We start from the raw sequence: 14,998 nt of genomic DNA, 5'->3' as shown, positions 1-14,998 counted from the left end.
TTTGAGGTGGTACCTTATTGTAGTTTTGATTTGTGTTTCGCTGATTATTAATGAATATGATTATCTTTTCATGTGCTTTTTGGCTTTCTGTATGTTTTTGAATTAATGTCTGCTTAGATTTCCTGTCCATTTTCTTGATTTTGTTGTTGTTGTTATCGAGCTGCAGTGAGCTCTTTGTATATTTTAGAATTTAATCCCATGTCAGTTGCACTGTTTGTAAATATTTTCTCTCATTCTGTGGGTTGTCTTTTTATTTTGTTTGTTGTTTCCTTTGCTGTTGAAAAGCTTTTTGGTTTAATTAGGTCCCATTTGTTTATTTCTGTTTTTATTTTCATTACTCTATGAGGTAGATACAAAAAGATATTTCTATGATTTATGTCCAAGAGTGTTCTGCCTGTGTTTTCCTTTAACAGTTTTATAGTGTCTGGTGTTACATTTAGGTATTTAATCCATTTTGAGTTTATTTTTTGTATGGTGTTATCGTGGAGAAGGAAATGGCAACCCACTCCAGTACTCTTGCCTGGAGAATCCTGTGGACGGAGGAACCTGATGGGCTACAGTCCATGGAGTCTCAAAGAGTCGGATACGACTCAGCGACTTCACTTCACTCACTTCATACTTTATCACTGGTGAAGGAAATGGCAACCCACTCTAGTATTATTGCCTGGAGAACCCCATGGACAGAGGAGCTTGGCTGTACATGGTCCTTGGTGTCGTAGAGAGTCGGACATGATTGAAGTCACTTAGCATGCATGGTGTTATTGAATGTTCTAATTTCATTTTTACAAGTAGCTGTCTAGTTTTACCAGCACCATTCAATGAAGATATTGTCTTTTCTCCATTGTATGTTTTTGCTTCCTTTGTCATGGGCTGACTGATCATAAGTGCTTGAGTTTGTTTCTGGGCTTTTTATTCTGTTCCATTGATTTATATTTCTTTTTTTGTGTCAGTACCATACTTTTTTGATTACTGTAGCTTTGTAGTATTGTCTGAAGCCAGGACACCTGATTCCTCTAGCTTTGTTTTTCTTTCTCAGTATCGCTTTGGTTATTCAGGGTCTTTTGTTTTTCTATACAAATTGTAAATTTTCTTGTTATACTTCTATTAAAAATACCATTGGTGATTTGATAGGGATTGCATTGAATCTGTAGATTGACTTGAGTAGTACAGTCACTTTGAAAATATTGATTCTTCCAGTCCAAGAACACAGTATATCTTTCCATCTGTTTCTGTCATTTTTGATTTCTTTCATCAATATCTCTCGTCGTTTGCCAGTTACCTTTAGTGTTGTGTTTGGATTGCTTTTTCTTTTTTGTGTCTGAATCGTTGATTTTTAGTTTGTGGTTCCCATGAGGTTTTGGTACACCAGTCTGTGTATTAACAGAATTGTTTTAAATTGCTGGCCTCTTAATTTCCAATCATTTCCAATAACCTGCATTTGTACTCTTCTCATAATTTCTGATTTGATACCATATTTGGGTGTGGATGATTTCCTACATTTACTTTATATTTGCCTTTACCAGTGAGGCTTTCCATTTATAATCTTCTTGTTTCTGGTTGTTTCCTTTTCTGCCTAGAAAAGTTCCTTCATTATTTGTTATAAAGCTGGTTTCACTGTGTTGAATTCCGTTAGCTTTTGCTTGTCTGTAAAGCTGTTGATAGCTGTGTTGAATCTGAACGCGAGTCTTACTGGGTAAAATATTCTTGGTTATGTGTGTTTCCCTTTCATCACTTTAAATATATCATGCCACTCCCTTCGGGCCAGAAAGGTATCTGATGATAAATCAGCTGATGCCTTATTGGGATTCCACTGTATGTTATTTGTTGCTTTTCTGTTGTTGGTTTTAAAATTTTCTTTGTCTTTAATTTTTGTCAGTTTGAATTGTATGTGTCTCATTGTGTTCCTCCTTGGTTTCATACTACATGGGACTCTCTGTACTTCCTGGACTTGAGTGAGTGTTCCCTTTCCTATGTTAGGGGAATTTTCAGCTCTTACCTCTTCTGATCTTTTCTCATGCCCTTTCTCTCTCCTTTCTCCTTCTGGGATTCATATAATGTGCACGTTGGTACATTTAATATTGTCCCTAAGGTCTCTGAGACTGTCCTCCTTTCTTTTCTTTCTTTTTCCTTTATGTAGTTCTGTGTCAGTGATTTACACCAATTTGTGTTTTAGCTCACTTATTCATTATTTTGCCTCATTTATTCTGCTACTGATTCTTTTGAGGATATTTATTATTTTTGTTATTGTGTTGTTCATTTGTTTATTTAAATCTTGTAGTTCTTTGTTAAACTTCTCTTGTATCTTCTTGATCTGTGTCTTCATTCTTATGTTTTCATTCTTCATTCTTGTCTTCATTCTTAGATCATCTTTGCTATCTTTACTCTAATTTTTTTCAGGTACATTGCCTAACTCCAATTCACTTGTACTTTTGAGGTTTTATCTTGTTCCTTAATTTGGAACATACTTCTCTGCCAGCTCATATTGTCTAACTTTCTGTGTTTATGTTCTCCATTTCACAGGCTGCAGAACTATAGTTCTTTTGCTCTGGTGTCTGCTTCTTGGTGGTTGAGGTTGGTCCAGGGACTTGTGCAGCTTTGCTGTTGGACAAGACTGGTGCCTGCCCACTGGTGGTTGGAGCGTAACCTTGTCTCTGGTGGGGAAGACCAAGTCAAGGGGTGTGTTTTAGAGTGGTTGTGGGCAAAGGAGGACTTTAAGCAGCCTGTCTGCTGATGACTGGGTCTCTATTCCCATCTTGTTTGTTTGGCCTGAGGCATCTGAACATTGAAGCCTGCAGACTGTTGGGTGGGACCAGTTGTTGTTTGCCCAAACGGCAACCTCTCCAGAGCTCTTGCTGATGAACATTCCCTGAGACCTCTGCCACCAGTGTCCTTGCCCCTACAGTGAGCCACAGCTGACTCCTACCTCCCCAGTTGACCCTGCAATACTCACAGGTTTATCTGGCCCAGGCTCCTATGGAGTCACTGCTTTGCCTTGCAGCCCAGTGCATGTGAAACCATGTATGTGCCCTCCAAGAGTGGAAATCTGTTTCCGCCCAGTCCTATGGAGCTCTTAAACCCAATCTCCATTGGCCTTCAAAGCCAAATGTTATCCCCAGGCTGATGAGCTTGATGAGGGTCTCAGAAGTCTCACTCCTGTGGGAAAACTTTTGTAATGTAATCATTTTCTAGTATGTGGGTCACCTTCCCTTTCATTATGGAATTTGATTATATGGTGAAAGCACCCCTTCTGCTGTCTCAGTTGTGGCTTCTTTGTCTTTGAATACAGAATATTTCTTGTAGTTTCTAGTGTTTTTTGTTGATGGTTGTTCAGCAGTTCGTTGTGATTTTGATGTTTTCTTGAGAGGAGGTGAGCTCAAGTCCTACTGTGCCATCTTGTCTCCTCCCTCATACCTAAATCCTAGAGTAAATTTCTAAAAATTACATTATTGGGTTAAAGTTAACACAGTTTTAGGACCTTTCATATATATTTTCACACTTACAGAGCTGAACATGTAAATGGCCATTGTCTCACTGGTTCAGCAATAAAGCAATGAGCAATCTGTTAATTAGAACACATGTTGGGGGAACTGCAATCCATTTTAGTTAATTTTTTAATATGTTTTAAGATAGGGGTTCAGATTCATCCTTTTGCATGTAGATATCCAGTAGTCTAAGTATTATTTGTGAAGACTGTTGTCCCTATTGAATGTCTTGACCATGTGGAAAATCAATTGACTATAAATGTAAAGTTTTATTTCTGGGTTTTAATTTCTCTGCTGTTGATTTTCATGTTTGTCCTTTATGTAGGAACATATTGTCTTATTTAATGTAAGCTTATATACCAATTTCTAGCCACATAAGTATTCTCACTACAAATTATTACTATTTTTTTTTTACTTTGTGTGTACTGATATGATGAAAATTGTATCTAACTTTTATAATCTATTTTTTTAAAGAGATAGTGAATAATTTTCATGTGTATATTGGCCAGTTATATTTCTGAAGGTGCTCCATCCATCTTATTACTCATATGCTAAACCTCCCTCTTGAATAACTTAAAATGTTGATCACTGAGTTTATTTTTTATTTTTTTTATTCACTGGATTTCAAATTAAGGGTTCTCCTTTTTGAACCCAGTGAAGATTTTTTGCTTTTTGTTTTTTCCTTTATCATTTTATTAAAGAATGTATGTAAAAGTGAAACAGTTCTAAAATAGTACATAATTCATGTAAGGAAGTTTATCATAAAGTATTTTATTTTGCATTTTAAATATTCTTTAGATCTACGAAGAAAGCAGAGTTGGAAGAAAATCAGAGAAGTTACAAACAGAAGAAGAAAAGGCGACGCATTAAGGTTCAAGAAGACTCATCTAGTGAAAACAAGGTAATAAATAATGAGAATTACTATGTACTTGGATTTATCACTGGTATAGTAGACCATAGTAAATATGTTATTACCTCATCTGTACTCTGTTCATAAGTTGAATTCTACTAGTTGATTTACATTTTAAGCTTTGTGGAAGAATTGACTAATTATTGAATATATAAGTATGCAGAAGTGTGAAGTTTAGTATATTATCAATTTTTTTTCTTTTCCTTCACTGAATTTGATGGAAAGTTTAAGCTTTCTAATTCATTATTTATATTCTTAGTGCTATAGAACTGATATGAAGTGTTCTGTTTAATTACATAAAACATAATAACTCATTAAATGAATAAATTTCTTCTAGCAGTGAAAGTAGTCAATTTCAGTTTCTTGTATATAAGCAGAATTATTCAGAGTACAAATTCTCCATAATTTTTTATCAATTCTATTCTTTTAGAAGAGTTCTGTTTTGTAATGACCCTTTTCACCATTTCTAATGTACAATGCAATGGCCTTAATTACATTCATAATTAGGAATTCTGTGCCCATTAAACAGTAACTCCCCATTCCTGCCTATCTGCAGCTCCTTGGTGACGTCTAATTCTAATTTCTGTGCCTATAAATTTGCCGATATTGGGTATCTCTTATGAATGAAGTCACACAATATTTGTCCTTTCTTTCTGGCTTATTTCATTGATATAATGTTTTCAAGGTTCATCCACCTTTTAGCATATATCAGAATTTCTTTTATTTTTAAGGTTGGATAATGTTCCAGTGTATGTATGATAACATGCTGTGTTTATCCATTCATCTTTTGATGGACATTTGAATTCTTTCTACTTTTGGCTATTTAGAATAACGTTGTTGTGTACATCGGTATACAAATGTCTTTTTGAGTCCCTGCTTTTCTTTTATGTGCATAATCTTTATTTTTTGCCAGTTTAGTTTTTTTAATTGAAGGATAATTGCTTTAGAATTTTGTTCTTTTCAATCATACATCAAGAATCAGCCATAGGTACACCCATGTCCCCTCCCTCCCAACCCTCCCTCCCATCACCCTCCCCTTCCCTTCCTTCTAGATTTGTCACAGAGCTCCTATTTGAGTTTCCATACAGCAAATTCCTGTTGGCTATCTATTTTGCATATGGTATTGTAAATTTCTGTGTTACTCTTCCCATACATCTCACCCTCTTCCTCCTCCCCTACCCCCGTGTCCATAGATTTTTTCTTTTTGTCTGTTTCTCCATTGCTGCCCTGAAAATGAATTCATCAGTACCGTTGTTCCAGATTCCATATCTGTGCATCAGTGTATGATATTTATTTCTCTTTCTGACTTACTTCACTCCATATAATAGGCTCTGCGTTCATACACCTCATTAGAACTGACTCAAATGCGTTCCTTTTTATGGCTGAGTAGTATTCTGTTGTATATATGAACCACAGCTTCTTTATCCATTCATCTGTTGATGGACATCTAGGTTGCTTCCATATTCTAGCTATTGTAAATAGCACTGCAGTGAACATTTGGATACATGTGTGCTTTTTAATTTTGCTTTCCTCATGATCTATGCCTAGTGGTGGGATTGCTGGGTCATATAGTGGTTTTATTCTTGGTTTTTTAAGGAATCTCAATACTGTCTTCCATAGTGGCTGTATCAGTTTACATTCCCACCAAGAGTGCAAGAGGGTTCCCTTTTCTATACACCCTTTCCAGCATTTATTGTTTGTAGACTTTTTGATGATGCTATTCTGACCACTGTGAGGTGATATCTCATTGTAGTTTTGATTTGCATTTCTCTAATAATGAGTGATGTTGAGCATTTTTTCGTGTGTTTGTTAGCCATCCGTATCTCTTTAGTGAAATGTCTGTTTAGGTCTTTTTCCCACTTTTTGATTGGGTTGTTTGTTTTTCTGGTATTGAGTTGTATGAGTTGCTTCTGTATTTTGGAAATTAATTCTTTGTCAGTTCTTTCTTTTGCTATTATTTATGCTCATTCTTAGAGTTGTCTTTTCACCTTGTTTGTAGTTTCCTTTGCTATGCAAAAGCTTTTGAATTTAATTAGGTTCTGCTTGTTAATTTTTGTTTTTATTTCTATTACCCTAGGAGGTGGGTCATAGAAGATCTCGCTTGATTTATGTCATCAAGTGTTCTGCCTATGTTTTCCTCTAAGAGTTTTATAGTTTGTGATCTTACATTTACATTGTTAATCCATTTTGAGTTTATCTTTTTGTATGGTGTTAGGAAGTGTTCTAATTTCATTCTTTTGCATGTAGCTCTCAAGTTTTCCCAGCACCACTTATTGAAGAGGCTATATTTGCCCCATTGTATATTCTTGCCTGCTTTGTCAAAAATAAGGTACCCATATGTGCAAGGGATTGTCTCTGGGCTTTCTGTCTTGTTTTTATCTCCTTCTATCTCTGGGCTTTCTATCTTCTATCTTTTTCCATTGGTCTGTATTTCTGCTTTTGTGCCAGTACCATACTGTCTTGATGACTGTAGCTTTGTAGCATAGTCTGAAGTCGGGAAGGTTGATTCCTCCAGCTCCATTCTTCTTTCTCAAGATGGCTTTGGCTTTTCGGGGTCTTTTGTATTTCCATATGAATTGTGAAATGTTTTTGTTCTGTGAAAAATGTCATTGGTAATTTTATAAGGATTGCATTGAATCTGTAGATTGCATTTGGTGAAAGAAGTGAAAGTGTTAGTCATTTAGTTGTATCTGACTCTTTGTGACTCCATGAACTGTAGCCTGCCAGGCTCCTCAGTCCATGGGATTCTCCAGGCAAGAATACTAGAATGGGTTGCCATTCCCTTCTCTGGGGATCTTCCCAACCCAAGGATTTGACCCTAGTCTCCGACATTGCAGACAGAGTCTTTACTGTTTGAGCCACGAGGGAAGCCCTTATATTTGATAGTATAGTCATTTTCAGAATATTGATTCTTTCTACCCAAGAACATGTACTATCTCTCCATCTGTTTATGTCATCTTTGATTTCTTTCATTAGTGTCTTATAATTTCCCATATACAGTTCTTTTGTCTCCTTACATAGGTTTATTCCTAGATATTTAATGGGATTGATTCCTTAATTTCTCTTTCTGATTTTTCATTGTTACTATATAGGAATGCAAGTGAGTCAATGCTTTTAATACTTTTGGTTGTAATCTGAGATGTGCAATTGCTTGATTACATGGTAATTCTGTGTTGAACTTTTTGAGAGAGTTACACTATTTTCCCAGTGCCCCAGCCTTCTAGTTTTTCCCCATCCTCACCAACACTTGTTATTTTCTGTTTTTTTTTCCAAAGGTATCATAATGGGTGTGAGATAGTATCTCATTTGTGGTGTTGATTTAAATTTCCCTAATAAGAAGTGATGTTCAGTGTCCTTTTATTTGCTTATTTGACATTTCTGTGTCTCCTTTGGAGAATTTTCTGTTTTGTCCTTTGCCCCCTTTTTAGAGTTCTTTTCGTAAAATACTGTTCTATATTGTAAAGTGTAATTCTGAAGCTTTTTAGTATGTCTTCTTCTACCTTTTCTTGGCATATTAATTGGAGTGAGAAATGGAGAAATCAGAAAACTTTGTATTGTAGTATTAATGTTTTGATCATTTAAATTCCGTAGAGTAATTCTGAAGAAGATAAAGAAGAAGATGAAGAAGAAGATGAAGAAGAAGATGAAAATGATGATTCGAAGTCTCCTGGAAAAGGCAGAAAGAAAATTCGGAAGATTCTTAAAGATGATAAGCTAAGAACAGAAACACAAAATGCTCTTAAGGAAGAAGAAGAGAGGCGAAAACGTATTGCTGAGAGAGAGCGAGAGCGAGAAAAATTGAGAGAGGTACACCACATTTTATTTATAATTTCTTTTTAATGTATGACTTTCATAGATTCACAGATTATAGTTCAGTTGTCCAAGAAGAGGATCTTGTAATCAACCAGATATTTTTTGTAAGTTACTTTTTTCTATTGGCAGTATTTTATGCAACTTAAAAATCTTCATCAGGTAATATTAATAGAATTAGGTACATGGGAAGGATTTAGATTGTTGAATGATCACCAGAGTGATTGTTTTTTATTTGAGGTAGAAAAACATTAAAAAATTATTGCTTAAATCCATGAACGATTTCAATGTTTTGAATAAACTTTTCATTATAAAATAAAGGTCCATCTAGTCAAAGCTATGGTTTTTCTAGTAGTCGTGTATGGATGTGAGAGTTGGATCGTAAAGAATGCTGAGTGCCAAAGAATTGATGCTTTTGAACTGTGATGTTGGAGAAATCTCTTGAGAGTCCGTTGGGCTGCCGGGAGATCAAACCAGTCAATCCTAAAGGAAATCAGTCCTGAATCTTCAATGGAAGGACTGATGCTAAAGCTGAAACTCCAGTACTTTGGCCACCTGATGCGAAGAACTGACTCATTTGAAAAGACCCTGATGCTGGGAAAGATTGAAGGCAGGAGAAGGGGACGATAGAGGATGAGATGGTTGGATGGCATCACCAACGTGATGGACATGAGTTTGAGCAAGCTCCAGGAGTTGGTGATGGACAGGGAAGCCTAACATGCTGCAGTCCATGGAGTTGCAAAGAGTTAGACACAACTGAGTGACTGAACTGAGCTGAACAGGCAGAAGAAATAGTATTATAAATCTCCATCTGTACAATACCCACCTTCAATAATTACCAACATATTCTGGAGATGGAAATGGCAACCCACTCCAGTATTCTTGCCTGGAAAGTCCCATGGACAGAGGAGCCTGGCAGGCTATAGTCCATGACGTCTCAAAGAGTCAGACACAACTTAGTGACTATACAGCAAATGGCAATTTAGCATTTTGTAGAAGGAAAAGCAAGGAAAGGAAGAAGAGAGATTCTGTTGGCACTGTAGGAGTGAGAGAGGAAGGGGCAAATACAAATAAGCTGGAACTTTGACTGACACACATGTAAAACAGCTTGCTCTGAACTAGTCAGTGTGTTGCAATTCAGTTACTGACTATGGTCTATTTTTCTGACTTTTGAATGACCAGGGCCAATCTTCATTTCTCATTGTGCTCAATTCGTTTATTCAAGAATTATTACATATCAGTCAGTAATTGTGGTCTTTATTTTGTCAAGTGGTATAGGAAGAAAAGACTAGATACATATTCACATTCAGATGTTTTAATTCTTTGACCCAAAGCAGTTTACCTCGGAGAAGGCAATGGCGCCCCACTCCAATACTCTTGCCTGGAAAATCCCATGGATGGAGGAGCCTGGAAGGCTGTAGTCCATGGGGTCGCTGAGGGTCGGACACGACTGAGTGACGTCACTTTCACTTTTCACTTTCATGCATTGGAGAAGGAAATGGCATCCCACTCCAGTGTTCTTGCCTGGAGAATCCCAGGGATGGGGGAGCCTGGTGGGCTACCGTCTATGGGGTCGCACAGAGTCAGACATGACTGAAGCGACTTAGCAGCAGCAGCAGTTTACCTAATCCTTCAAATCTCTTTACTCATGTGTGAAATAAGGCAAATTATATCTTCCTTATATGAGTGGTCAAAAGATTTAATGAAATAATCCACATTAAACATTTAGCACAATACCAGGCATATGGTAATAAAAAAGTAATTGTAGATTTTAGATGTTGATGATGATGTTATGTGGTTAGGGATTGCAAATAAATAATTTACTGAACTTTCAAAAAAAATTAGCAACACATGACTAGTTTTTTTTTTCATCTGTTTTCTGAACTGAACTGGACTGAACTGAACTTGTTCAATTGCTCAGTCATGTCCGACTCTTTGCAATCCCATGGACTGCAGCCCACCAGACTTCCCTGTCCTTCACCATCTCCTGGAGCTTGGTCAGACTCATGTCCATTGAGTTAATGATGCCATCTAACTGCCTTGTCCTCAGTCGTCCCCTTCTCCTCGTGCCTTCTGTCTTTCCCAGCATCACGGCTAGTTTTTTTTTTTTTTCATCTATTCTCTTACCTTCACAATATTTTTGATAAGTCTCAGATATCATATCATTTTGATTATATATGGTTCAGAATATATTGTTGAAAGATAACTTTTAAACATTACCACAGTATCATTATTACACTTAAACATTAACAATAATTTCATAATGTCAAATGTCTAGTTAATATTAACAATTCTTTCATTTACCTCACAAGCATAATAGTGGTTTATAAAAATATTTGTTATGAATCAGGAACCTAAAAAGGTCTCACTGTGTGTTGTGTTACATTTGGATACTTAGGTTTATCGTTAAGCTATTCCTACAGTGCCTGATTACTGTAACCTTATAGTAATTCTTGGAATGAGATACTGTAGTTTCTACAACTTGGTTCCACATTTTTAGAGTTGTTTTGGTATACTCCGTTATTCATATTTCCATATTAATTTTAGTATCCTTCCTGTCAATTTTTAATAAGAATCTTCCTGGAACTTTTATGGGGATTTTGTTGGATCTCTAGTGACATCTTAACAGATTTTGTTTACATTTAGGTAAATGTCGTATATTTCCCATTTATTTATCTCTTCTTTGATTTCTCTTAGCAGCATTTTATGGTTTTCATTGTACATAACTAGCATGTATTTTTCTAAATTTATCCTTAAGTAATCTATGTTTTCTGTTGTCATGGTAAGTGAAATTTCAAATGATTTAATGACCTTGTGTTCTGTGAGCTTACTATATTCTCCTACTAGTTCTAGTAACCTTTTTAGTAGATCCCTAAAGATTTTCTACATATTCAATCATGTTGTCTACCATCACCACCAGAAGGATGGTTAATTTCTTCAAATGCATCTTAATGTATCTGTGGAATGATCTAGAAAATGTCTTGAACTGCTAGGATAAGCCTTACTGGTCATCTTATATTACTCTTTTTATACATTGTTGTATTTCTTTTCTTATATTGTTTCACCAGGAGTTTTACCTCACTTTTAAGTAGGCATGTTGGGTTATAAATTGCTTTACTTGTGTATCTTTCTGGGTTTTTTATTACAGTAATACTGTTCTCATGTAAAATGAAACGGGAAATGCTCCTGTCTCCTCTACTTATAAGTATTTTTATAATATAGGTAGTATTTCACTCTTAAATGTTTGCTAGAATTCTCCAGTAAAGGTACTCTCCTGAGTTTTCTGAGTTTTTTAAATTTTTAGACAGATTGTATTTAATAAGTTATTACTGTTACTTTAATAAGTAGATGATCTGTTCTCTTTTGATCTCTTTTGGTAAATTTTTCTTTGAGATATTTGTCCATTTCATTTAAGTAGTCAAATGTATTGTTTCAAATAAATTTGTTTATGATATTCCTTTTTTAATGTTTTTGTTTTTTTGTAGACCCTGTTATGATAGCTCATCTTTCATTTCTGTCAATGATAATTTATCTTTTTTTCTTGATTAGTCTCTTTAGAGGTTTAGAGATTGTATTATCCTTTCAAAAAAACCAGCTTTAGATTTAATGATTTTTTTTCTTATTATTTTACCTTTTGCTATTTCATTGGTTTTTACTCTGATTTTATGTTGTCACTTTTTCTCTGGGTATAATTTGCTTTTTTAAAATAGCTATTTAAGGTGGCTTTTGGATGTTGATTCTTTTTTAATCTATAAATAATATAAAATTCCCCAATGTGCATACTATTTTAAATGTTGAACTGTATGAATTTTGATGTTTTGTGTTTTGCTTTTTACTCTTTCTGTTTTTCTTATGACCAAGAAAATGATGGTCCATGCAAATATTTTACTGTTGTGGTGTGAAATATTCTATAAATTTCAGTTAGGTTATGTTGATTTATTACATTCACATCCTTTATATTCTTAATGATATTTTGTCTCATAGAGCAAAGTTGAGGTCTGCAAGTTTAATTGTCAGTTTGTCATTTTCTCATTGCACTTCTCTGTTTTTTCTCATAGTTTGTTAAAGCTCTGCTAGGTACATCTACTTGTGGGATTATTATGTCTTTCTCATGAATTGATCCATTATCAGTATGTAAAGTCCCTTTTTAACACTGCTAATTTTTCATCTGAAATCTACTCTGTTTGAGTATGGTGTAGTCATACCATCTTACTTTTCAAGCATTTTGCTATGAAAAGTTCCAGCATTCTGCTAGCTTTACAGAATTTCACAGTAATTTCCCATAAACTCATGTCCTACATTCTTCTGTTGATATTTCACTATACTTGGTTATATAACATTTCTATTTATTTACTAAGCTCTCTATCCTTCATTATATTTTTATGCATTTGAAAGTCAGTTGCAAACATTATTTCACTTAACCTAAATGCTTTAGGTTGCATATCGTTAATTAGAATTGATATTTATTTAAAATTTTTCTTTTTATGAAACATTTACTTAGAGTGAAATATACCAATCTTAAGTTTACATTTTGGTTTTGACATACCATGTAATTGGGGAATGTATATATTTTCATGGTTTTCTTCACCTTGCCTTTTTTTCTTTTTACTTAATATTTGGAGAGTGTTCTTTCCTCAGTAGCTTGTGTCTGCCCTTAACTGTGGCAAAACTTATCTGTTGAATGGACTTATCACTGTCATCTTTGCCTTCCCCAAATCTTCTTTTGAGGTACAGTTAGGTTGTTTCAAGGTTTTCACTAGACTGGAGTATCCTGTTACATATTGGAATGACTTATTTTGTTTGTGCTTCTTTGGGTTCTTTTAAAAAATTTTCTTATTATTTTAACTATTTTTAAATACACAGGTCAGTGAAATACATGTGTAATCATCATCACCATCCTTTTCATTGCCTTTTTCATCATTCCAAACAGAAATTCTGTACCCATTTAAAACTAGACCCCATCCCCTTTTCCCACTAGTCTCTTATAACCTCTCTTCTACTTTCTGTCTCTTATGAATTTGCCTATTTATTTACCTCTTATAAGTGGATTTATTCAGTATGTTTTCAAGATTCATTCATGTTGTACCAACTATCAGAATTTCATTTGTTTTTAAGGATGAACATTGCATTGTATGCATATACCACATTTTGTTTATTCATTCATCTGTTTTTTTAAAAAATTGTGTATTTTAATTTTAAATTTGTTTATTTTTAAATTGGAAGATAATTACTTTACAGGATTGTGTTGGTTTCTGCCAGTCATTAATATAAATCACCCATAGGTAGACGTATGTCCTCTCTCTTTTGACCTTCTTTCCCATCTCCCTCCACATTCCACCCCTCCCCAGTTTGAGTTTTCATTGTCATATAACAAATTCCAATTGGCTTTCTATTTTATATCTGGTAATATAATTTTTCATGTTACTCTCTCCGTACATCCCACCCTATCCTCCCCACCCCCCTTGGTGATCCATAAGCCTTTCTCTGTGTCTGTGTCTCCATTGCTGCCCTGCAAGTAATTTCATCAGTACCATCTTTCTAGATTCCATATATATACATTAGTATACAGTATTTGTTTTTGTTTTTCTGACTTACTTCACTCCATATAATAGGCTCTGCATTCATCTACCTTATTAGAACTGACTCAAATGCATTCCTTTTTATGGCTGAGTAGTATTCTGTTGTATATATGAACCACAGCTTCTTTATCCATTCATCTGTTGACATCTGGGTTGCTTCCATGTTCTAGCTATTGTAAACAGTGCTGTTCTAGCTACTGGAATACATGTATCTTTTTCAGTTTTGGTTTCCTATGGTTTATGCCTAGTCGTGAGATTGCTGGTCATATGGTGGTTTTATTCGTAGTTTTAATAAAGAATCTCAATACTGTCTTATATAGTGGCTGTATCAATTTACATTCCCACCAAGAGCACAAGAGGGTTCCCTTTTCTCCACACCCTTTCTATCTGGGCTCACAGAATCACTGGGTTCCCTGTGTTATATAGCCACTTCCCACTAGCCCTCTATTTTATACATGATGATGCATATATGGCAGTGCTACTTTCTTAATTTGTCCTACCTTCTCCTTCCCCTGCTGTGTGCACAATTCCACTCTACATCTGGGTATTCATTCATCTGTTGATGGATATTTTAGGTTTCTTACACTTTCTGGCTGTTGGGAATAATAGTGCTAGGAACATGGATATATAATATCTCTTCAAGTTCCTGCTTTCCATGCTTCTAGATATATATGTTCAAAAGTGGAATGATGGAACATTGAGGAGTCATCACATCGTTTCCTCAACAGCTGCACCATTTTACATTTCCACCAGCAATGCATACAGGTTCCAATTTCTATACATCTTTACAACATTTCTTTTTTTTTTCTTTTCCTTTCTCTTCTTTCTTACCTTTTCCTGCCCCCCCACCCCATTTGTAATAGCCACCGTTATAGACGTGAAGTGGTATTTCATTATGGTTTTGTTTTTTAAGAAGTTAAATTTTATTTGGGGCAAAATTAGGACTGCACTGAGGGATACAGCACCTCAGATAGCTCTGAGACACTGCTCTAAGAGGTGGTGGGGGAAGGTGGTGAAGGGAAACTGAAATCAAGAACTTATCTTACAAAAAGTTTTTCTGCTTATCATGAGGAGATGATGTCACTATGAAGGAGTTTAGTGCTTTTCTAGATAAGACGAGATGCAAAAATTTGGATAATTAAGGTTTTGATTTGTATCTCCTTAATGGAAAAGGTCAGTTTTCATTCCAATCCCAAAGAAAGGCAATGCCAAAGAAT

At 35.2% G+C, this 14,998-nt stretch overlaps 1 protein-coding gene across 17 annotated transcripts in view; it reads left to right on the top strand.

Annotated features, from left to right (window-relative positions):
* ATRX (ATRX chromatin remodeler) overlaps positions 1-14,998 on the top strand; it is a 275,615-nt gene that overhangs the window by 147,230 nt on the left and 113,387 nt on the right. For all 17 annotated transcript variants that reach the window (XM_060408304.1, XM_060408302.1, XM_060408303.1 and 14 more), the window contains 2 exons: positions 4,281-4,383; positions 7,984-8,199. In XM_060408304.1, coding sequence (XP_060264287.1) covers positions 4,281-4,383; positions 7,984-8,199 — 319 coding nt within the window. The remainder of the gene's footprint in view (positions 1-4,280; positions 4,384-7,983; positions 8,200-14,998) is intronic.

The sequence above is a fragment of the Ovis aries genome, chromosome X, assembly GCF_016772045.2.
Source record: "Ovis aries strain OAR_USU_Benz2616 breed Rambouillet chromosome X, ARS-UI_Ramb_v3.0, whole genome shotgun sequence".
Taxonomy (NCBI): Eukaryota; Metazoa; Chordata; class Mammalia; order Artiodactyla; family Bovidae; genus Ovis; species Ovis aries.
The sequence above is the reverse complement of the archived record's forward strand: the minus strand, read 5'-3'. Positions and strand labels throughout refer to the sequence as shown.